General features: G+C 39.3%; 2 protein-coding genes and 1 pseudogene across 2 annotated transcripts; all 3 read left to right on the top strand.

Moving 5' to 3' along the window:
* The first annotated feature begins 472 nt into the window (after positions 1–472).
* LOC139474531 (sialate O-acetylesterase-like) lies at positions 473–7,660 on the top strand. The gene is made up of 8 exons (XM_071257585.1): positions 473–642; positions 1,148–1,488; positions 2,949–3,087; positions 3,659–3,937; positions 4,544–4,680; positions 5,362–5,519; positions 5,649–5,850; positions 7,371–7,660. The coding sequence occupies exons 1-8, from the start codon at positions 543–545 to the stop codon at positions 7,656–7,658; spliced, it is 1,644 nt and encodes a 547-aa protein (XP_071113686.1). The 5' UTR covers positions 473–542; the 3' UTR covers positions 7,659–7,660.
* Positions 7,661–8,473: 813 nt separating this feature from the next.
* On the top strand, positions 8,474–14,713 carry LOC139474894 (sialate O-acetylesterase-like; annotated as a pseudogene).
* A 6,468-nt stretch (positions 14,714–21,181) lies between these two features.
* Positions 21,182–26,272, top strand: LOC139474556 (sialate O-acetylesterase-like). The gene is made up of 8 exons (XM_071257618.1): positions 21,182–21,298; positions 21,819–22,159; positions 22,674–22,812; positions 23,069–23,368; positions 23,487–23,626; positions 24,077–24,234; positions 24,477–24,669; positions 25,974–26,272. The coding sequence occupies exons 1-8, from the start codon at positions 21,226–21,228 to the stop codon at positions 26,226–26,228; spliced, it is 1,599 nt and encodes a 532-aa protein (XP_071113719.1). The 5' UTR covers positions 21,182–21,225; the 3' UTR covers positions 26,229–26,272.
* Positions 26,273–26,455: the final 183 nt, after the last annotated feature.

The raw sequence follows: 26,455 nt of genomic DNA on the forward strand, positions 1-26,455 counted from the left end.
AGATGACGAAGATGAGCAGCGCTGGGACGAAGCTTGGATTGTAAATAACAATGGGAAGTCACTCTAATTTACGAGTATCACCACAGAACACACGACATTTTTTCAGCATTTCAATCTGTTGCCACTAACAATCATAATACTACATCTTTTGCCACATAACAATACAATTCACACAGTGTTACATCAGTTTTCCTCATTTTAGGAAATATTGGAAACGATTTTAATTGCATAATGGATAGCCAGTGATTTTCAGTAATCTCTCCGTCAAAAGTTAGCTCCCTCTTATGTCCTCGAGGCGTTTCGTGCACGTTTCAGTTCCATTGAATGTGACGAAATGGGATAAAATTTGGCATTACTGTTGTCAGTGAAGGGTATACGTACACGTGACTTAGATTGCAACAAATCGAAAACAAACACATGGCACCTTAGCAAAGGCTGAGATAGTGTCATCTGTGCCCAATAAAAAGGGGTAGAGATAGCAGTACTTGTGTTACAGTCTATCGTATGTTGTGTAAACGTCTGTTCAAACACACCTCACATCGATGACAACAATGGCAGTTGCTTTGTGGAGGAGTGTGTTTAGTGTAGGCATCACATGGTTCTATTTGGCGGCCCAAGTAATCGTTATTGAGGCGGAAACAGGTAAATGAAACTAATCGTATTGGTTCGCACATGCGCAGAAACACGTGCTAGAGCATGAACGAGTTAGGTTTAACAACGCTTGGATTTGGACTCAGCAATATTTCAGCTATATGACTGCGGTCTGTACATAATCGAGCCTGGACCAGACAGTCCAGTGATTGACATCACGAGCATCGATCTTCGCAATTGGGATACGATGACATGCATCAAGCAAGTCAGCGAGCCTGACCACGCCAGGCATAGTCGCATGTTAAGACAAACATGAGTTGCTGAAGATCAATTCTAACTCGAATCTTCACGGTCCAACGCTTTGAAAGACAACCCAGTTGAAAGCATGGTGTCATACATATTATATTGAAACTTCTTTAGTCCCCGACCGCCTCCGAGGTCTAGTGGTGAGCCCGGAGAGCGAAAGATCCGGGTTTTTTTAACAGAATATTCATACCAATTTCAAAACGGATAAAAGCTAAGATGTTAATGGCAGATGAGTATTATTTCATTACAGAGACCTTAAAAGCGAAACCATTCTCCTTCGCAAGTTACTATGGAGACCACATGGTTCTTCAACAAGCCCCTAGGAAAGCTGCAATCTGGGGCTATGCTTCAAAAGAAGGGGAGACAATCACATTGAGCATTAGTGGTAAAGGGGAGGTGAACACAACATCCTTTAATGGACCTATGGCAACAACCCCTGTGTGGTCAGTTCAACTTCCTGCCATCGATGCCGGTGGGCCTTACAACATCACAGCGACATCTAGCGAGGGCAGCATTGTCTTAACAGATGTGTTGTTTGGGGACGTCTGGATATGTTCGGGTCAGAGCAACATGCAGTTTACACTCAATATGGTAAGTTGTGTATGAGACTAACCAGAGATCATACACCGATATATGGTATCTGGACTAACAGACATGTGTATAATTCAATGCATTATGTAAACACCATGAGGATCATTTACCTACCTACATTGTTTTATGGCTAGTGACATTAAATAAGATAAGTCATACTTTTCAAGGTTATAATATCTGTTATATAACAAGATGATATGAAACAACACTGTAACCTATGACCGCCACCTTGATCCAGTGGACAGAGCATCTGATCGGAGAGATATTTACCATCCCCAAACATACAAACGTGATAACGTCATTAACATATAATGACTTTCTTCAGTTCTGTGCTCGAAAAATCTCACTCTAGTGTCTCTCACACACATTACCTAAACCTTGCATTTTTTCCTGCAATGTACCCTTTAGTATATATTACGCCCGAAGGAAAGTGACGTGTCTGTCGGACACTGACAGCAGTCAATATAGCTCCAACTGAAACATGTTTCTTAAACAGTGGCGTAACTACATATAGGCAAAACAACAATTGCCGACACAAATTGTTTAGACTTGCCTTTCGCGGCAATTGATCGGTCTGTCCGCTAGAGTAACAGTCCTTTATCAAAGGGAAGCTATTCTGAACCTAGTTTATGAGACGTCACGTTTGTTTAGAGTCTGCCTGTCCTGTTACAATATTACGAAGTGCAGCGACAAAATTTGGGCATATATATTTGGGCCAAATCTAACTGTTTTAATTTGGGTAAAAAGTTCCAAGCTGCAGAGGTCTACAATGCCAGGCTAGTGTCCCCGCTAAATTGTTTCGCAATTTACATCTACAGTTACAAAACTTGTAAATTGCTTTAGCTACATGTACGTTACAGTTATACACTAATTTTCAGTATACTAGACTATTCTTTTGATAACGATAGCAATTATCCCAGTAGTTTCTCCAGATTCCCGATGGTTAAATCATTTTTATCTGTTGGCTTTATCCAGCCGAGGAACCTATCCATTATATGATAATTATATCTATCAAGAGTAGTTTTACAGAATGGTTGTCTAGATGTTGGAAGTCGGTGCTTGGTCTAGTATTAGTTTAACGCGGATAAGATCAGCTTAATAGGGAACAAAGCTCAAACTAACGCAGGCTAAAGACGTCTACCACGTGAACCACAATTAGGCCGAACTTAGGATTTGAACCAACGAACAAAGGATACTGGCAACGATTAACTCTGCGAATTGGTGGCGCCTTAGATGGCTGGGCCACAGATGCCCTAGGTGTTTTGGAATCTTTGACTATTAATGCAAGCAAAACTAGTTCCTGATTTGGGGATTTTGAAAACCTTGTTGCCCAATTCACATTGCATGGTACAGACAGTGGGATTAAAAAATTATTCTCATAGAAATGTTTTTCGTGTGTCACATGAAAGTGCTACTGGTAATGCATCATTAGATGGTGCGATGTATTTAATTATTTCCAGGGCTTTAACAGTTCGGAAGAGGTCGCAGATGCTGTCAATCATCCCAACATCCGGGTGTTTACTGTGGCTTGGGAAGGGTCGTCGGTGGAACAATATGATCTTTTGAATGTCAATGAAACCTGGTCTGTACCTAATAATGGTAAGGGAATATGTTTAAGATTGTGAAATATTAATATTTTCCCAAAGCATCTGATCGTCACGCTGACAATCGGTATACACATTAATATACTACGTTGAACGGGTATCTACGCATAGGTGCGCGTTATCGCATGCTTGGCATGAGAGCCATCAAAAATGAGGATCTTGGGCATATATTCTTGATCTGGTTGATTGTGTGTGTGTGTGTGTGGGTGTGTGTGTGAGAGAGAGAGAGAGAGAGAGAGAGAGAGAGAGAGAGAGAGAGAGAGAGAGTTGTCGTTTAACGCCGCACCCAGCAATAGTACAGTCATTTGGCGTCTGCCTGTACATTATTAAGATAATTCAGTGATTGATATTATGAACCTCAATCCACATCTTCGGGGTACGATGACACGCAGTCACCCAAATCACCTAGCCATATCACCCTGTCCATGTTGTCCCTTCTCAAGACCAGCATAGATTGTTGGTGACCTATCCTAACCCGGAATGTATAAACGTATATGTTTTTACCATTTATGAATTGTAACTGTGAACTGTTTGAATACACGGATAACATCAAAGTTGATTTCAAGAATCCGTCAATGGACCGGCTTGGTCGTACTTTTCGGAAGTCTGCTGGTTATACGGGAAGTACCTGTCTTCGCATCTCAAATACCCCATCGGCCTCATTGCGACGTCATACGGAGGAACCCGAGTGGAGGCGTGGTCAGGTCCCGATGTTTTCAAGCAATGTGGCGTATCAGCGATAAATAAGAACGGGGATGTCAACCCGAATTCCCCTTCAGTTCTGTGGAACGCCATGGCCAGACCATTCGTGAATATGACCATATATGGAGCCATTTGGTATCAGGGTTAGTATAATGTTTGTCACTGCTCTATAGATCTGCCCAAACAGGATTCTTTGGAGCATATACGTTTGTTTTCGATAGAGAATGAAAATAGAAATAGGCAAAATATTTCTGCATTTTTCATTGATCGGAGATAAATTTCATTTGTAATGCCGTACCAAACTTCCCGGCACCTCCAACCATACTCCCTGCTTTGTCAGATTATACAAACCTCCCGTAGATCAGGCAAAGAACAAGTCCAATTTGTACGTTACCGGACATCATACTAGTGTCTGACTGTTGTTGATGGTTGTTTGTTTGTTGTTTAACGCCATATTCAACAATATTACAGCTATATGTAAATAATTGAATCTGGACCAGACATCATGAACACCAATCCAAACAAGCCCGGAAGAGGTCAACCAAGTCAGCGAGCCTTGACCACCCGATCCCGTTAGTCGCCTTTTATGACAAGCATAGTCGCCTATTACGACAAACATAGTCGCCTTTTAGGTAAAGCAAGGGTTCTACCCCGAATCTTCACGGGAATAGTGTCTGACTGCGATTTGTTACCCCAAGAGTGTTGTAGAATAAGAACCAGTTTGATATGTGTCAATATTCTGTGACCAGGTGAAGCCAATGCCGGATCTCCAACAATGGACATGTACAGCTGTATGTTCCCAGCCATGATAGATGACTGGAGAGACAAGTTCCACCAAGGATCAGGAGGACAAACAGATCCAGCTTTTCCTTTTGGATTTGTACAGGTTAGATTCGCTACTACTTTCAAAACTAGCGATTATCTATAAAAGGCGTATGCCTTAAGCCCTGTGGAGATTGTGTGAAAAAATGGATTTCTTATGTCATGCTGGCGACCAGTGTGTTATCAATTACCGTTTCTCATCTTCAAATACCTTGGATATATATGAGGTATTTGGCCAAAAGATATTTGAACAATTTGAATTATTATCAAACAAAAACAAATCAATATAATTCATTCTTTCAGTATCTTAAAATTGTTCATAATTATTATACTTCTCAACAATTTTCTTTCAAGATATCAGATTTTTTAAACCGTTGTTAATAAGACCATCCTGTTGTTAGTGCAAGTTTCAAAATCGTTGGTAATGCGTTATAACAAGATCGGGTCCATCAAAAGATGAGGAACCTTTGTCTTGTCAGAAATAAAAGCTCAATTAAAATATCTTTTGTCACTTCTCACTGAGGGGCGGTGGAGCAGCCTGGTGGTTAAAGCGTTCGGTGGTCACGCCGAAGACCCGGGTTCAATCCCCGAAATGGGTAAAATGTGTAAAGCCCATTTCTGGTGTCCCCCGCAGTGATATTGTTGGAATATTGCTAAAAGCGGCGTAAAACCATGCTCACTCACTCAATCCTCACTAAAAAGACAATTGTCCCAATACAAATACATTTAACATGTGTGTATGAAGCTGGCACCATGGAGAGACAACGATACCCTAACTACCGGCTTCACAGACATTCGATGGCATCAGACAGCTGACTATGGCTACGTCCCTAACGCCAGGATGAAGAACACCTTCATGGCGGTGGCCATGGACCTGCCGGACTTCTCGTCTCCGTATACAGGGTAAAGACCAACTTGTGTAGATTTCCTCTAAGATTGTATCACAGACCAATATTCCGCATGCACAATGTACACATTTTTTGTAAGGAAAAGAACATATTTATCATGGAATACCATACATGTCCGTTTCAGTATTCATCCCCGGGACAAGCAAGATGTGTCTATGCGTCTGTGTACAGCTGGACTTGCTGTGGCCTACAACCAAACTCGGTACTCCAAATTCAACGGTCCTTTGCCTTCTTGGTTTACACTCTGGATAGCTGACGGCATTCTACAGATAGACTACGACAACAAAACAACAGTTCTGGAAATTAGATCAACAAGCGGTTTTGAGGTAATCAACATTTAATGTCATACCAGTGAAGATACCAGTTAAAAGTCTTGCCTTAAGAAGCGACTATGCTTGTTGTAAGAGGCGACTAACGGGATCAGGTGGTCAGGCTCGTTGACTTGGCTGATGCATCTAATCGTTTCCCAGTTGCGATGCTCATAATGTCTTTTTGTCAATCCCCGGAATGTCTGAACCAGGATCGATTATTTACTGATCGCCGTCATGTGCCTGGAATATTGCAAGTGCGACCTTAAACAACATACCAACAAACAAACAAAATATAACTTCAACTCCAGAGAACAAACATTCTCAACTATCTGCCGAAACAGATTTCATTGGGCGTAAAGAGTAAAATAGTGATGGAATTATACAAATTAAAAATCAGTGATAACACCCGGTGTTCTCGAAAAGGGCAGGCATGTCCTGGTCTACCCGTAGCACCCGCCACAAACACCACTAGTGTGAAAAAGTAAGTGTTTGTTTGCTGCCTAACGTCGCACCCAACCTCTCTCGCCATACGACGGCCTGCCTGTATACAACCAAGTCCTGACCAGACAATCCAGGAACAGGATAGCACGTTTACTGATTAAGTTCAAATTAAAACAACCAATACAATCATGACCTGGTAATAGTGGCACTGGTGGCAACTTGTAAGGAATGGCAACTTAACATTGAAACGTAAATGATGGTTTCCTTCGACTGATTCTGATCAGGTGCTTACCTCACCTGACTAAAGTCAATTTGTATGTGGGTTCATGGCATGATATGGTTGTTCATCGGAGTCATCGGTAAACATCTGTCACCATCTTCTCCCCAGAAACCGCTGGACTAATGAAGCTAAAACAGTTTTTGTCCCTTAACAATGATGTTATCAATGTCAGGGTGTTTCTACATGCCCTCCATGGCGGCCTTTAATGTCTTAAGAATACAGATGAAAGTATCAGTATTTGTGCAGATAGCATCTGGATACAGTAACTGTAAACTGTTATGTGTAGGAGAAACCATGTCTCCGAGGGATCCCAAGAGATTGTAAACCCTCACATGAGGGACGTTCCCGAATGTGAGGGTTTACAATCTCTAGTAATCTCGAGGAGACATGGTTTGTCCAACTTATAAACCGACTCATCGCACAGACAACGTTTTTAATTAAATAACTGTAATAAAAACGCCCAAATGTATAACCTGTATCGGAGATGAAATATCGCCTGCAGTCGTGAACTCGGTTCAATGAAACCGGTGACCTCAGCACGAGGGTTTCGCAACGGTGCGAAATCTGCACGTGCGTCTCGCAATTGCACGGAATCTGCACGTGCGTCTCGTAGGCTGTTCGTTGTTTTTGTTCTATCAAGGGTTTACAATGATTGTTATACCTCCTGCTAGGTGTTACAATCGTTGTAATACCTCCTACGAGGTGTTACCACAATTTCAAAAACTCCATATCGAGTTACACAAACAGCCAGTAGGTTTATAATTTTTTACAATCCATCTATTAGTTATGATTGCTTCGTGGTTGTCATTTTCAGATTACGTGCACAAACGTATCAAGACGTACATCTGGAGACTGGGATGATACCAGCTGGTTCCCCCTTCCGATCACGTCGCATAACGCTACCTCAGTAACTCTTAACTACAGCCAGATCTGTCCGTGGTCAAAAGCAAAGACTGTGTCTGTAATACGATACGCATGGCGTGAATCTCCGTGTCCCTTTAAACAGTGTGCAGTCTACAACAAGGAAAGTGGCTATCCCGCCCCACCCTTTATCAAAGGTATATATAGGCCAGATATGTATAATGTCAAACTTGTGAAATAAAATGTGGCACCATCCTTGTGTTGATAGTTTTTTTAAAGAACTTAGAACTGACTGGATGAGGTGAGGTGAAATGGGGTTTAACGTCGCATTCAAGATTATTGCACTTCAACAGCGACGTGTGTGTGTGTGTGTGTGGCTGCTTGTACTGATCTGGACTTATGCCGAATTAAGAGTGCTACCATGTCTAAGTTTAACATACAACAAACCCCACTCAAAAACGGTATACTAACTCATGGCCGACCGGTCCTTGCTTTAGCCCTTAATGCCGAGCGCCAGAAAGGGCACCATCTTCTAGCGTCGTTTAGTATGCTGCGGCCAAAGATCGAACAACCGACCTTTCGCTCTCAGGAAAGACGCTCTATCCACATGGTGCGCTGGTCCTTGTTTCTGTCATTGCTTATCATTTTATCTTATTCCATTCTTTTGCTTGTTTACCGTTTTAGCCAGTCACCACTCCCAAATCGAAAGTATTTATTTCTAAAATTTTCTTCGGTCTGCGTGTCCATACCCTTCCACAGCTATCACTTTCACATAATGTCGTCACTGCAAATTACAGCAATTTACTATCAGGTTAAATCTATTTCTTTCTGTCTCCATATTCTCTTTATTCAATTTATTTGCCCTATCGAACAGAACGGTCGATAGAAGTGTCAGAACGTTTTACATTTATCTTGTAAGTATGTTTAACTTTCTTGAAGATAGTTTCACCTTGTAACACTTACCCGAGATTGTTAGTACAAAGTTCAAGCTGGTGGAGATAAGGCAGGGATCGATCTCATTGTGTGTTTCCTAGCGTCTTGTAGACGGCTTATGAAATGGAATCAGTTGTATGGAAATTTATTCTGGCTGCCATCAATGTTGCATCATCAGCAGTATTTTTTGGAAGAGGTAATAAATATTTTATTGAACACTGTTTGACATAGTCTGCAATTCTTTAAAATTGCGACCTTGTTAAATCTATATGGTACACAGGATGTCTGATAACAGCCATGTTAACGCTGGGTTCATTTCAAGAAATACAATTATCCTCTCATATTATCAACAAGTACAAAAATGAAATCATTTAATGCACCCATCACTGGTAAGTCACAGTGACAGTGTAGGCACAGATAGATTGGAATATTGTCTTTTTTTTCTTAATAAATTGAATGAAATCTCATTATTTCATATATGGATAGCTTTTTGATACCTTGTGGCTAGAGCTGCATAAGTGCAATAATCTTGAATGCGACATTAAACCTAATTTCTCCCCACTCCACTCTTCAGATAAGAACCGCACTTTATACCTCTCTGATCAAGACCACATTTTACTTATCTCTTCACTTATCTTGATGAGAATTCTATTTCAGCGACGACAGCGTTTGCGACATTTGCCTTTGCCAGTTACTATGGAAACCACATGGTTCTTCAAAAAGCACCCCAAAGGGCGATTATCTGGGGATATGCTGCAAAAGAAGGCGAGACAATCACATTGAGCATTAGTGGTAAAGGGCAGGTGAATACAACATCTTTCATTGGACCTATGTTATCACCTCCTGTGTGGTCAGTTCAACTTCCTGTCATCAATGCTGGTGGGCCTTACAACATCACAGCGACATCTAGCGAGGGCAGCATTGGCTTAACTGATGTGTTGTTTGGGGACGTCTGGATATGTTCGGGTCAGAGCAACATGCAGTTTACAGTTTCAATGGTAGGTTGTAACAAACAGAGATATAAACATTCAATGGTAGACTTGATTAAAAAGGTATACAATCTCATGTTGTGGTGTTCAGGTTTGTCTGCTTTCTACTTCAACGAAATATCAACATGGAGTCCATTGCTGTCTACTAGTAATAAGACCCGTGAAGATCCGGGGTACAATAGGTCTTCAGCAACCCATGTTTGCCGTACAAGGCGGATATGCTTGTAAGTAAGAGGCGACTAACGGTATCGGGTGGTCAGACTCGCTGACTTTGATGAACCATGCCATCCATCCCAAATGCGTTGATCGATACTCATGATATCAATCACTGGATTGTCTTGTCAAGACTCGATTATTTACATCATATAGCTTGAATATTAATATTGCTGAGTGCGGCGTAAAACAACAAACAAAACAAACTACTAGTCATAATGTGAGTTCCAGTTGCTATCCCTTTGTGCTAAGAAAGTGTCTCTCTTGTTGTTTTAATACTCCTACGTGTCAGTTCTGAAACATGAACCAACGAGGTATATATTGGTTGTGTCTTGTGGCAATTTGTTACAAATCTAGGTTCTCATAACCCTAAGAACCCGACTGAACAATAAGCAATTATTCTAACTACAGCTAACTGTAACTGGTGCCTCAGACTATAAGTCATAGTGGTGATGTGAAACAGTTCTTATGGGTTTTGCCAAAATGATAGAGGTTTACAACCTAGTGTCATTTTGGGTTTCAATCCCGCTTCCGCACACACACCACCACATACCTGAAGTCCTGTTCTTAGTGACCTGTAATCATTCTAACTCATTCGCTCTCTGAGTGTTCCAAGTGTTGTATAAATCAGTTATTCATGTTGTCTCCGACAGGGTTTCAATGCCACGGAAGAAGAGTTAGATGCCTTTAACCATCCCAACATCCGGGTATTTACAGTTGCCTTGGGGGCGTCTCCGTTTAAAGCATGGGATCTGTCGGGTATCAGTGAACCTTGGTCTGTTCCTAGTCCAGGTACACTTGCTATAGAGTTTCCTTGTCATACATTGTAACGTCATGCTCTATATATCAATATCAGTTCTTAGTTCTCTTGATACTTAGAACATATCCTTCTATCAAATTTTCATTTTCTAATGAACAAACTTTAAACTAATATCGTTGTTAGAATTTATCATTTTGATTTCCCCTCTGTCAGTGTGACAAATATGTCTCCAGTGATCAAACTAGTTTTAACTCTCTTCATCTTCTCACATCAAGAGACCATTGGTGGTTCCTATTGGTCGTACTTTTCGGGAGTCTGCTGGTTATATGGCAAGTACCTGTCTTCACATCTCAAATACCCCATCGGCCTCATAGCATCATCATACGGAGGAACCCGAGTGGAGGCGTGGTCAGCTCCCAATGTTCTCAAGAAATGTGGTGTATACGATGTAAGCAATGTAAGCGATGTAAGTGATGCTGGTGATGTTTCTGGTATAGATCCAAATGCTGATTCTGTTGTGTGGAATGTCATGATGCGACCGTTCCTGAACATGACCATATACGGAATCATATGGTATCAAGGTAAGAATAAAACGATATTAAAACCGATCATATTGGCGTTGATTTTATATAGCACGCACGCACACGCACACGCGCGCGCGCACACACACACACACACACACACACACACACACACACACACACACATTCGATGGATCCATTTCTTACCACTGCCTTTTATTCAATTCTTCATTGATCCTCTATAATGCTCCCGCTCAAAGTATTAATAAATCTATCACATGTGCAAGAAATACGGGAGTTTTTTCACATACGTCATTGAGTACAAAGCTGCAAACTCAATTCCCAAAATAATCTTCTCAATATTTTGTTCGAGGTGAGTCAGAGACCACGCATCCTACATCAATGAACCGGTACAACTGTACCTTCCCCGCCATGATTGATGACTGGAGAGATAGATTCCACCACAGTTCCTTTGGTCAAACTAACCCGCTTTTTCCCTTTGGTTTTGTTCAGGTTCGTCTTTTTTCGTTCATGTATTTAAGAGGGTAGCCTGGTGGTTAAAGCGTTCGCTCGTCACGCCGAAGACCCCATTCCTGGCGTGGGTACAATGTGTGAAACCCATTTCTGATGTCTCCCGCCCTGATATTGCTGGGATATTGCAAAAAGCGGCGTAAAACCATACTCACAAACTCACTCACTCATGTATTTAGGTACATCTTCTATGACTTTTTACAACTTGAAATGTCAGAATCGACCCTTGCAATTTCAAACTGGCAAATAATTTAAATCACGACAAAGATTTTCTGGGGGCATTTTGGATAACAACACACCCACCAGAAGTTACACAAAACAGGGTTGTTCCATACTCTACAAACCAACAACATGCTTATAAGAAATCAGATGGGCCAACTGTAGATGGCTGAAATATGTTAAAATGAAAAATAACCCAGCTATGAAGTTTTTGTGAAATATAGTTGAATAACTCGCCTTCCGAAACTTTCACAGATCAGTATGTGGATTTGGCCTTTAATCAGACGTAGATATGTCATCATATTCACGCAAACAATTTGTGTCTGACAAAGAAATAGCATGTTGTCCATGTGATTTTGCATTCATGTATTCATTTATTCATTCTTTTTATAAGCTTGCTCCATGGCGAGACAATGACGTCACTATGACCGGCTTCACAGACATTCGGTGGCACCAGACAGCTGACTATGGCTACGTCCCAAACGCCAGGATGAAGAACACCTTTATGGCGGTGGCCATGGACCTGCCGGACTTCTCGTCTCCTTGGCAAAGGTATAATAAATAATTTGAACCCAGTACAATAAGTACCATAAAAAAAGGTGGAATGTCAAACAATTTGTAATCCATATTGTTGTACAAATGTTATTTCATTTTCAGTAAACCCTCACACCATTTTAAGTAGTCCCTGACTGTGTCTTTCCCTATGTCTGTCATTTTAGACTCGGTCCTCTGGACACTGGCCTTAATATGTAACAATCAGATAAGGTATTGTGTGTTTTTCGATGTGTTTTTAGTATCCATCCCCGGGACAAGCAGGATGTGTCTATGCGTCTGTGTACAGCTACTTGCTGTGGCTTACAACCAAACTCACTTCTCTATACTCAATGGCCCCTACCCGTCTCATTTTACAATCTTGGCGCAGGAAGAAACCGTACAGATTACTTATGACAAAGTTCTGGAAATTAGATCGAAATCAGGCTTTGAGGTCAGTGACCATTGCTACTTCGTGTTTTTTCTTGCTTTTGTCAACCAAACAATTGTTATATATTGCATATATTTCCCTGAAATGATAATTGTATTGGTGTGTATTGCCATTGGGTAGATGGTTCTTCTTAGATTTAGAATTGTGCACTGCCTGATGACACGGAATCATTGGCTCTGGGTTCCATTCGCTTGTGACTTATTACGATATATAGGGGATACTTATATTTTCGTGTCAAAAGCATTTGATCCAGTGACCCGACAAAGATGAGTGGCACGTACATGTATATCACAATGGTTAATATATTACATTTATCATATGTTACCACATTACAAAAGTTAATTATGCATTATGTACATGCATTTTCTAAATGATCTTCACAATGTTTCTTTGAAAAACTATTGTATCATTAAGACAGTCTGAAAGTCGTTCCGGCATAAAGTGATATTTCACCTGAGTGAGATATCAATGTAATATTTTCAGATTAATACTATATTTCATCACTAAATACAGAATTTCAACCTATCAATATCAAGTAAGTATGATATTAGGTGTTCGCACAAGGGAGAGTGTATCCTGTCCTGTGACACACATATCAAAACATGCACATTCAAGTCAATTGTTCATCTCGCCAAACACTGAAACATGTAGTACAAACCAAAATCCGACACAGTTTGTGTCACTGGTGCGTCAGATTTGGAAATGTACTCACCATTTCTTCCATAAAACCTTTCGAAAGCTTTTCTAAGGCCTTTTGTGTTGTTACCCCGGTCACACAACTTTAAGCAAGATTCGTGAGCGGCTCTTCACAGAAAGAGTATGAGTGGCTGTACCTGAAAGGTTGTGACATGTTGACTCCAAAGGCAATGTATATGTGGAGTCTGGTATGTGAAAAGGACGCGGTAGGACAAGAACCCTTTTTAGCCCACTGGGAATCTTACATTTTAAAGTTTTTGAAAAGTGTGTAATAATGTTATGAACATCTTCAAATAGTTTCATGAAACTTTGCAGGTCTTTCAAGCACATGCTAATCTGGTGCCTTTTGCTATTTAGAAATTTTTGAAATTTTTATTTTTTACGTTTCCATGGCAACAAGATGGACTTAGGTTCTGTGAGGGTAGGGTTCGTTTCCGGAGCATAACTCATAAACCGTTCAATATTTGTTCATGAAACATTGCAGGTCTGTCAGGTACATGCTGAACTGGTGCCTTTTGTTATTTAGAAATTTTATAATTTTTTATTGTTTACGTTTCCATGGCAACAAGATGGACTTAGGTTCTGTGAGAGTAGGGTTCGTTTCCGGAAAATACTAATATACAATTAGCTTGTGTTAAATACTGGCTTATGTTCAAATATTAAAACTGAAAACCTTAGCCTTTTCCCACAATTAGTCCAAAACAAGCATGTGTTGAAATCAACATGGTCAAATGCTAGTTTTCATTCATATAAAAATATATAACATTTTACTAATTTCTAAACGCATGCCGATCCTTTAGGGCAAATATGCCCTCAGTAATCCTAGGGATTTCAAGAGTTGCCTTTGGACGTCATATTCGAGTTCTACTGCGACACATATTGTGAGAGTCAAAAGCATCAACCCGTTAGTTCCTGTAGCAATGCTGGAAATACACCAATACCTTGCTACAGAATTGCTGAATACTTCGGTGGGACCAGCAGTCCCTGTTCTATGCCATCACCTAGTGATGGCTTTTGCGAAATATCATCACGATGTGTCTCCTGATCAAAGTTAATATGACAGATGGTTGATGACAAGTACAGACAAATATTTATAAGTGATGAATCAGCTGACGAGTAAACTGTTTGAATCAGAGACCTTTCATTTTTATTGATTAAGTTGAGATTTCTCTAGTTATTGTGGTTGTTTTCCTTTAGGTGACATGTGTTAAATCCAACAGTTCATCACGACCAGATGATAATTCAGTATGGTTCCCCATGCCTATTACTTCACACGACAACACATCAGTGACCCTCAACTACAGCCAACTATGTCTGCGATCTAGAGACATGGTGGTGTCTGCAATACGGTATGCCTGGAGAGAGTCGCCCTGCCCCTTCAAACAGTGTGCTGTCTACAACAAGGACAGCGGATACCCAGGGCCACCTTTCATTCGACATGTTAGGCAATAAGATGTCAAATATTGAAATGATGATATAAATTGCGTGCAAAATAACTAGAATGTTTGGTTTTTAGTTATAATCAATACACATCCGTGAGGCCATGTTTGTAATGGTGATGATCTATACTTTTAAAACCAGCAAACTACACTATGTTGTATCATGTCTTTAGTATAACCATATGCAAACATAATCATATCAATTGGGTGTTCTATTTGCTGCAAATGATTTTGTTGTATAACACTGATTTTGAAAAATTATCTACTCTGAATGTATGGGCATGTATAAGTATGTACGTATTAGTAAACGCGAGTTGTGTGAATGTGACTTGCGTCCAAAAATGACCGCTGTGGAATGTCATACTGACCAATACGAGTGTCTCTTGCATCAATTCCAAATGAGCTTTTCACCATGAAACTATTAACATTCAATAGAAACTTACAGAATTACATAAACAAAGTAAATATGTAATAAATGTGAATTCAACTTTGGATGCTTTTGGTATGAAATTTCCATTGAATAAAAATGGGTTCAGTAATAATGGGAGTATATTCAAACCACATGTCAACCGTTTGGGTTTGGCGCTCTGTTATCAACACCAACCCGAATATTAACAGTTTTCCCCTAACCTAAGTACAGGTCACTTCCAAGATGGCCAGGGATAAGAGGGAGCAAGCACGATTAGTGAATGATCAATGCAATTGTCTATTTGTCCCCTGTTCAGGTTTTTGTTATTTTGATAGGTAACAATGGCTATGAAAACATAAATAAAAGCCACAAAGACACTCTTAATCATGAGAAATCTCTGCTATTTAAAAAGCAGTCCACTTTACGATTCCGACTACACTACGACGGAAGTCTTTTACTGTATTTCGCAACATTTCTGCGGGGACTACGCAGAATGTTGGTTAAACATTTGTGTAGCTACGCGGGGACTACGTAGAATGTTTGTACATTTTTTGCGTATCTGCGCGGGGACGACGCAGAACGTTTGTTAAAATTTTGCGTAGCTACGCGGGGACTACGCAAAATGTTTGTACAATTTTTGCGTAGCTGCGCAAACACTCTGCGGAGCTACTGCGGAGTATCTGCGAAATTAATTGCCCCTTATATGGGACGAATTTGTTTTCTGACCCAAGTACTCCTTGAAACTTTAAAATGACTTAAAATGTTAGGTACAGAAGATTGAGTGAGTGAGTGAGTATGGTTTTACGTCGCTTTTAGCAATATTCCAGCAATATCACGGCGAGGGACACCAGAAATGGGCTTCACACATTGTACCCATGTTGCTAATCGAACTGGGTCTTCGGCGTGACGAGCGAACGCTTTAACCACGAAGCTACCCGACCGCCCCCTACAGAAGATTGAACGAGAACAAATAATGACTAACACATAGATTATTCAATTATTATTTTTTCAATGATACAAAGAAGGATTTTATCTGTCATCTTGCAGACTCAGAATGTGTTCATTCGAAATAGGAAAGAGAATAAGTGATTATCATAAATATATATTATGCAGTTAAAAGTTATACATATACATGCACGATGTAAAAGTATTCACTTTAAAGTCGTATGCGATATTCGACCTGCCCGATCCAGGTCCATTAGAGCGAAATGTAGAACGGGTGTATTTTGAATTTGGTAAAATACAGGTAGGTTTGTTAAATATGATTATAAAACTAATTTCTTTTCAATTCCTTTCATTCAAAATGTTTTCGGAAATTAAATTATGCTTGGGAAGTAGAGCTGAAGTAGACCATGGGAAATGTGACCTTAGCCAGCTGAGACTGTACATGTGGACACACATTGTACCGACTACAGCATACATGTAGGCTCTTCGAATTCGTTCAAGCATGAATATACAGGAAATGCTGTGTAACAATTCTCTATTTTTGGATGTTGTCAGTTCTGCGTTCTGAGATACAGTGATGTATGTATCTACTACAATTAACAATACATGTAGATAATAAAGTAAAAAAATAAACTCTCTGCTGGAATGTATGGTGCCAATTATTCGATAGGGTAAGACTAGTAAATGTATGACTAGACGAATCAACTATTCTTACCTGATGAAAAATAATCTGCAAGTTTTTAGTAACACTGCTATTACATGACAATTGAAATTTCTAACTATAGATAAATTGTAAAGTGACTGCATGCATGTAATCCCTATAAATCAAAGCTGTCAATAAACTGTCAATCATATTGACAGGAGGCAACCAATTCTAGTAATCCAGTTGTATTCAATCGTATATAAAATACAATTTGAATTACTCCATAGATACGCGTTTTTGAGGAGCGTACACACAAACTAGTGAATAGTATTGCTCCGTGTGTGAAGGCGATAGTGAGAGATAGTCACAAGTTGTACATACTTTGTATATCAGTGTACATGGTAAAACACTCGTCATGACACATAAAAACAAAATGAACTCACAGGTAAGTTGAGATGAAATGTTGTTTAACGTCGCGTTCAAAATATTGCAGTTCTATATCACGCACGCGTGCGTGCGTGCGTGCGTGCGTGCGTGCGTGTGTGTGTGTGGCTGCTTGTACTAGTCCGGATTGATGCCGATATTATAGTGCTAGCCCACTGAGATACCATGCCCTAGGTTAACATGGATACCCCACTCAGAAACAGTATACAAATCAATAAAAAGTCCTTGTGTTAGCCCCTTAATGCCGAACACAAGGCAGGGTAACAACAAGTACCATATTTCAATGTCGTTTGGTATGACGCGGCCAGGTATCGAACCACCGAACCTTTCGCTCTCCCGGCGGACAGAATATTTGATAAATAATGCATACCCAAGAACAAGATAAATGCATACATACAACCATGATAAATAAACAAATATAGTATCAAATGCAGACATAGATACACTAATACATACATTTTGCACAAACACCATTTTGACTGATAAACTCATGAACTGATAATAGATACATGTACATGCATACACCTACACATATACAGCCTCGTGCATGTACCTACATATGCCACATACCCGATATAAACAGATATAATCGTATCAAGATACATCTACATGTTGTTGTAATATATCCTATGCCACATCTATTAGGGAATATCAGGCCATTGCCATATGATACTACAATTACTACATTGTCACACCTTCTTTGTTTAGACTGATTATATAAACTACTTACAGTTGTTTAAATTTCTGTAGAATAACATGGATCAACAAATAGACTGAAGAGCACATGGAAGGTGTCTTCTGTTAGACTTGAGTAAGGATCCAACTCTTCTGCAAATATTTACCAGCTCATCAGTCACCCCATGGGCATAGTCCCGATATACAGCTCGATTAGAGTGGGTTTCAGGGTACACAAGTTTCCGTATGGGATGAGACCTTTTTACAATTAACCAGAACAATGGAACACATGCTTTGAGACTTACAACTTCTATGGGTTTCCTATCCTCAACGTACATATTTCGACTAGTCCTCGTTTCTGTCATTGCTTATTATTAGTTTTTCGGTTTTTTTTTCTTGTTTACCGTTTTAGCAAATCACCTCTCCAAAATCGATACTATTGATTTTTACAATTTCTTAGTTCTGCGTGTCCATACCCTCCCACGACTATCACTTCACATAACGTCGCCACTGCAAGTTACAGCCATTTACTATCAGATCGATTCCTGATCTTTCTGTCTCCATGTTCTTTCATTCCATTCACCTATCAATTATTTACAAGATTTGTTGCTATTTGGGTTGAGGTAAAATTAGTTATTTATGTATGTTGCTCTTAAATCAGTACACTGGACATACACATAAAAGTGCGATTCATCTTCAATACAATAAGTTTTTATAATCCTACAACGTCTATGTTTTCTTGCAATACCTACATATCTGCCTATTTCAATAAATAGATCATGTAATCTACATGTACAACGAAATCGAGAGAGAGCTGTTCTAAACTTACTTAAATTAACACGTAATAGATAAGGTTCTGGTGTCATTGTGTCTTAAATGTAGTGTAGCAATTTGCTTTTCTAGATCTGGAAAAGGAACCATGCCATTTTGGGATGTACATGTCTTTAAAGGTCTGTCTCAAACGGCTGTAGAAATGCTGTTGCATGTCTTCAAGTTGCTGTAACCAAATATAACCATATCCACTTTCGTATTACATGTTTTTTTCTTTTGGCGCGCAATTTAATTTCCCATTGCTGTCATAGAGTATCATAATATAACATTTTGCAGGGTAACTAGAAGATGACATATTTGATAACTTGACCCAGTATTTAATACCCTTTAAAAAACTATATATATACATTGGAAAACTTCCACATTCACGATATACCCTTGCGTTTTCTGTGTTAGGTTTAACAACTTTAGTTTTATCCATATTTACAGTCAGTTTCGACCCGTCCTTTTTTGCAAACATGAGAACATGAATATATCATCAGCGAAAATAAGCAGAAATACTTTAACAGTTTCGGGATGTAGTTGTATTCAATCAGTGCAATTATTTTGGATTTAATATGCTAATTCGTTTATGAAAAAGGAAAATAGAAACGCTCCTAATATACACCTCTGTCGAACACCCATATTACTTATAAAATTATCAGATAAAGCGCCACACCTTCACATTTTTATACAAAGAACACAGTGACTTTCCAATTCTGCTACTTAGCCCATGTCTTTGAAAGAGGGACTATAAGTTAACCCTTTTTTCTCGAGTCAAAAGCCTTTGCAAAATCTACAAATACAGCATACAACTTCCCTCCTTTGACTGATAGATATATCTGCATTAGAGAATACAGGATAAAGGCATTGTCAGTGTTGGAGTATCGCTTTCTAAAACTTACTTGTAACTCACTAGATTTTTTATAAGAATCCGTCTAGAAAACAAGTCTGGAAGTATATATTTTACTTAATGTACTGAGGAGAGTTATGCCTCTATAATTATAAACGTCGCTGGTTGCGCCCTGTTTGTGGAGAGGAACAATAATGTCAACTGTCAAGTTCTCTGGAAAATATCATCTCTCCAAAAGGGTATTAAAATAGTTTCAATTGAATTCCATGTCAAATAAATTATCATTATCATGGCTAAATGGAACTGAAAATAATTTCTTGAAATGTTCAAACCAGTCTTGAATAGCAATATCATTTTCCAAAGGTTTAATGGCTTTTAACGTAGACAAAAATGTTTTAGATTTATCCAACAGTTTCTGTTTTTGTTCGAGATATTCTGTCTTTTGTTCTTACAAACATCATTGTACTGATTGCTTACTCTAGTATAATCTGTTAATGATCTACTGTCCTTATTCTTTCTAAATTTACGCCTACGTCTACGTTATTCCTTTTTAATTGACTGGCATTTGCTATCAAACCATTGTTGATCATAGTCATAGCCCTAATTAGTTTTTTTCATATCAGATGCAGCGATAATAACAGCCTTTTCCAGTACGAGTATCGTAAATCATACGCAGACCCAGAAATTAGGTATATTCTAAACCGTTCATCCATCTCTTCAACCAACACAAATTTAAAGGAATCCCTGACATGTGTATTGCGTGGCGTAGGTTCCCTTACTTGTAGCGTTACACCAGCGTCTGACCCGCACCTTCCATTAACAATTTGTATATTCAGTAAACGACATATATCGAGTAAGATCTAACCAAAATTATTCAAAAATAAATCCACAAAAAAATTATTTAAGGTGTAATTGTCCAACAGAAATCCCCATACACTGTTATCAAGTCCCTAAAGGTATTCAAGGATATCATCCTGTACAAAATCAGATTCAGTGCTAGTTCTCACATTCAAGTCTCCTCCCCTTATCATATTAAACTTCATCACAATGTTCTAATATATCATGTAGGTCATTTTATAATATATGTATGCCTTTTTAGCATTGCCAAGTCGAACATTCAGGGTGGACTTAAACACATGAACATAGTAAATCTTCTCTTATATCCAAATACGGTTTTACCTATCAACATGAAAGTACAAATGAGTTTAAGTAATCGGTAAAGTCCGGATCAGTTAATTTAGAATTCAGTCGTGACACATTCCAGAAAACAATTATTCTACTTTCATGTTTACAATCATCGACATGGTCTGTCGGATCTACCTGAGGCGTCCCTAGCGGGGTGCTGTCCTGTCCTAGGCCCCAGAGCGAGAACTAAGAAGTTGTGGTCCTATGTTTGACCCTCCCCGTCTTTGTCCTTGTGAGAGTGATGTTCTGATGTCCTGGCTATTCCTTCTCTCCCGTCTGTGTGCTGTAGTTCTCTCTAAGGTCTCTTGGCTATCTCAAGTTACAGCCATTTACTATCATTTTCATTCTGGAACTTTCTGTCTCCAAGTTCTTTTTATTCCATTCGTTTGCCATATCGAACAGAAACGTCGATAGAAATGCTAGAACGTTTTAAGTTTATCTCTTAACCTTCTCGAAGATATTTTCACCTTGTAAGACTTATATGAGATTGTTAGTACAAAGTTCAACCTTAGGGAGATAAGCCAGGGATCGATTGTGTGTGTCTTGAAGACGGCGGATGAAATGGAGTCAGTTGTATGGAAATTCATTTGGACTGCCGTTAATGTGGCAGCATTAGCAGTATATTCTGGAAGAGGTAATATATGTTTTCTGGAACATTCTTTGACTTTGTCTCAAATTTTTCTACTGTTTGATCTTGTTAAATCTATATCATCTGCAACATTCGTCTGCCTCATGTACAAGATATCTGATGAAAGTTGGATTCATTTCAAGAAGGGTTATTCCCTCGTATTATCAACAAATACAAAATTCAAATGGTTTAATGTATGATTACTGGTAGCTCACAGGAGTGAAACAGTGTATGTGCAGATATATTCGAATATTGTCCTCTTGTTATTAATATCTGGGGAAACAAAAACTATATTTCATTATGTAATACTTGGGTGTCTTGTTGGTTTGGTTCCTAATGGAAAGAGCTGTATAGGCGCAATCATCTCGAACGCAAATTTAAACCCCATTTCACCCAAACCCCTACCTTCAGATAAGAATTCCTGATTTATCATTCGGATCTTTTGGACAGTACTGTCTTATACCTCTATAATCAAGACCACATTTTACTTATCTCTTCACTTATCTTGAACATTATTCTATTTTAGGGACCACAGCGCAAAGACCATTTGCCTTTGCCAGTTACTATGGAAACCACATGGTTCTTCAACAAGCACCCCAAAGAACGATTATCTGGGGCTATGCTGCAAAACCAGGGGAGACAATCACATTGAGCATTAGTGGTAAAGGGGAGGTGAACACAACATCCTTTAATGGACCTATGGCAACAACCCCTGTGTGGTCAGTTCAACTTCCTGCCATCGCTGCTGGTGGGCCTTACAACATCACAGCGACATCTAGCGAGGGCAGCATTGGCTTAACAGATGTGTTATTTGGGGACGTCTGGATATGTTCGGGTCAGAGCAACATGCAGTTTACAGTTTCAATGGTAGGTTGTAACATACACAGATATTGAACATGACCAGCAGACAGCATCTGATGACCTCATTGTTGTCTGCTGGTCATGGTGATAACGTGTTTTACTGTAGCGGTGCCCTTGTGCCGATGATTTATTATAACTGCTCAGCAAGTGTCTCTTTAGTTGTTGTGAAAACATGAACCAACGAGTTTTATTTTGGTTTGGTCTTGTGACACGTTGTTACAGTAATAGGTTCTCTTAACCCTAAGAACCTGGTTGAATAATAACCGATGATTCTAACTGCAGCTAACTCCTGGTGCCTCAGATTATAAGTCATAGTGTTAATGTGAAACAGTTCTTATGGGTTTTGCCAAAGTGATAAAGGTTTACAACCTAGTGTCATTTGGGTTTCAATCCCGCTTAAGCACACACACCATCACATACCTGAAGTCCTGTTCTTAGTGACCTGTTATCAAACTAACTCATTCGCTCTCTGAGTGTTCCAAGTGTTGTATAAATCAGTTATTCATGTTGTCTCCGACAGGGTTTCAATGCCACGGAAGAAGAGTTAGATGCCTTTAACCATCCCAATATCCGGGTATTCACAGTTGCCTTGGGAGGGTCTCCTTTTGAAGAATATGATCTGTTGGGTATCAGTGAACCTTGGTCGGTTCCTAGTCCAGGTAAACACTTGCTATAGAGTTTCCTGGTCATACATTGCAACGTCATAATCCATTCATGAATATTACTTACACGCTCTCTGTGACAACATATCCTTCTATAAAACTTTCATTTTGAAATAAACATATTCTCAAGTAATCTCAAAATAATACATGTATCATTTCCTCTCTGTAGTTCCGTAACTAGTGTACGCCTGCCTGACAAGTATGTCCCCTACGTTCCAACTAGTTTTAACTCTCTTTATCTTCTTACATCAAGAGACCATTGGTGGTCCAGCTTGGTCGTACTTTTCGGATGTCTGCTGGTTATATGGCAAGTACCTGTCTTCGCATCTCAAATACCCCATCGGCCTCATTGCGACGTCATACGAAGGAACCCGAGTGGAGGCGTGGTCAGCTCCCAATGTTCTCAAGCAATGTGATGTATACGATGTAAGCGCCATAAGCGATGACGCTGGTGATGTTTCTGGTGTAAATCCAAATGCTGATTCTGTTCTGTGGAATGCCATGATGCGACCTTTTCTCAACATGACCATATATGGAGTCATATGGTATCAAGGTAAGAACCAAAATATATCAAATCTGATCTTATTACACACACACACACACACACACACACACACACACACACACACACACACACTTCGAAAATAATTTGCATCAATTTTTTGTTTTAGGCGAGTCTAATGACAAACCACCTTCATCAATGAACCGGTACAACTGTACGTTCCCCGCCATGATTGATGACTGGAGAGATAGATTCCACCACGGTTCCGTTGGTCAAACCAACCCGCTTTTTCCCTTTGGATTTGTACAGGTAATCGTGCTTGTCTAACATGCATTTATTAACATCTTCTACGACTTTGTACAACTTAAAATGAATGTTACAATTGTTTCTGCTAATAATGTATGTAGAACTATTATTCCGAGCATCGACCCTTACAATACCAAACCAGGAAATAGTTTAGAATGTCAAAATGTGAAAACAATTAAATTATAATCCTTAATTGCCAGCCATAAGCTTTAGTTTATGAGAAGTTAGGTCACTGCAATGACTTGTCTTCCAATCAATTTACGGATCAGTATTTGGATTTGACTTTTGAGTCGTCATATTCATGCACAATATTTGTGTCAAAGGAAGAATTTGTTGTCCATTGTCATTTTTATTCCTTCCATTCATATAATTTCCACAGCGGAATCTGTTTCGGTAGAAAATCCAGGCAAGTTATTATCTTGCATTGACAATTTTTATTCCTTCTTTCCTCAGCTTGCTCCAAGGCGAGACAATGTCGTCAGTACGACCGGCTTCACAGACATTCGGTGGCACCAGACAGCTGACTATGGCTACGTCCCAAACGCCAGGATGAAGAACACCTTCATGGCGGTGGCCATGGACCTGCCGGACTTCTCGTCTCCTTGGCAAAGGTATCATAAATAATGTAAACCCAGTAAATAAATACTATTAAAAAAAGGTGGAATGTCTAACAATTTGTAATCCGTATTGTTGTACAAATGTTGTTTCATTTTCAGTAAACCCTCACACCATTTTAAGTAGTCCCTGACTGTGCCTTTCCCTATGTCTGTCATTTTAGACTCGGTCTTCTGGACACTGGCCTTAATATGTAACAATCAGATAAGATATTGTGTGTTTTTCGATGTGCTTTCAGTATCCATCCCCGGGACAAGCAGGATGTGTCTATGCGTCTGTGTACAGCTGGACTTGCTGTGGCTTACAACCAAACTCACTACTCTACACTCAATGGCCCCTACCCATCTCATTTTACAATCTTGGCGCAGGAAGAAACCGTACAGATTACTTATGACAAAGTTCTGGAAATTAGATCGAAATCAGGCTTTGAGGTCAGTGACCATTGCTACTTCGTGTTTTTTCTTGCTTTTGTCAACCAAACAATTGTTATGTTTTTGCATATATTTCTCTGAGATGACCATTTTGTTGGTGTGTATTGCCATTAGGTAAATTGCGCACTGTCTGATGACGCGGAATCATTGGCTCTGGGTTCCATTCGCTTGTGACTTATTACGATATATAGGGAATACTTATATTTTCTTGTCAAATAGCATCTATATCTGATCTAGTGACCTGACAAAGATAAGTGGCGCGTGTATCACAATAGTTAATATGTTACAATTATTACGTTACGACATTACAAAAGTTAATTATGCATTATGCACATGTATTTTCTAAATGATCTTCACTATCTTTCCATGAAAAATAATTGTATCATTAAGACAGTCTGAAAGTTGTTCCAGATAAAGTGATATTTCATTGGAGTGATATATCGATGTAATATTTTCAGAATAATTCAATACTTCATGATTAAATAGACAATATCACTCTATCAATACCAAATAGGTATCAAACCAGCTGTTCGCAAAAGGGGAAGCGTATCCTGTCCCACATTTTTATATACCCTTGCAAGGTTTTTAACAACTGGCATGTTCAAGTATGAGCGAAAAAGGTCGATTATTCTTCAAAAGAAAAATTAACTACATCTGTCCCCTGAGAAGATCTTGTTACCATACGTTTGAGTCTTTATCTGTATCTCCAACGAAAATTAGCTTGAGTCAAAGACTGGCTCATGTTCAAATAATAAAACTGAAAACTGAAAACCTCTAAAATCAGCTTTTTCCCACATTTAGTGTTATGTCCAAAACAAGCATCTGTCAACACTCGAGGTCTCATTCACGTGAACATATCTGATAACATTTTGCTAATTTCGAAACGTATGCGGACCCTTAAAGGGCAAAATATGACCTTTTTTAACCTGAGTGGTTTCGAGGGTGGTCATATTCGTCATATTCGTGTTCTACTGCGACACATATTGTGCGCGTCAAAAGCATCAACCCGTTTGTTCCTGTAGCAATGCTGGAAATACACCAATACCTTGCTACAGAATTGCTGAATACTTCGTGGGACCAGCAGTCCCTGTTCTGTGCCATCACTAAATGATGGCGTTTGAGAACTATCATCATGGTGTGTCTCCTGATCAAAGTTAATATGACAGATGGTTAATGAAAAGTACACTCAGACAAATATTCATAAGTGATGAATCAACTGACGAGTAAACTGTTTGAATCAGAGACCTTTCATTTTTATTGATTAAGTTGTGATTTCTCTAGTTGTTGTGGTTGTTTTCCTTTAGGTGACATGTGTTAAATCCGACAGTTCATCACGACCAGATGATAATTCAGTATGGTTCCCCATGCCTATTACTTCACACGACAACACATCAGTGACCCTCAACTACAGCCAACTATGTCTGCGATCTAGACACATGGTGGTGTCTGCAATACGGTACGCCTGGAGAGAGTCGCCCTGCCCCTTCAAACAGTGTGCTGTCTACAACAAGGACAGTGGATACCCAGGGCCACCTTTCATTCGACATGTTAAGCAATAAGATGTTAGATATTGAAATTATGAAATAAATTGCGTGCAAAATAACTAGAATGTTTGGTTTTTAGTTATAATCAATACACATCCGTGAGGCCCTCATTGTAATAGTGATGAGCCATACTTTTAAAACCAGCAATAAGATGTCAAATATTAAAATTCCGTGAAAATATCTGAAATGTTTGATTTTGAGTATAATCAATAAACACCCATTAGGCCATCTAGGTAATGAAG

This window comes from Haliotis cracherodii, unplaced genomic scaffold (genome assembly GCF_022045235.1).
Source record: "Haliotis cracherodii isolate W230 unplaced genomic scaffold, xgHalCrac1.p SCAF_3, whole genome shotgun sequence".
Taxonomy (NCBI): domain Eukaryota; kingdom Metazoa; phylum Mollusca; class Gastropoda; order Lepetellida; family Haliotidae; genus Haliotis; species Haliotis cracherodii.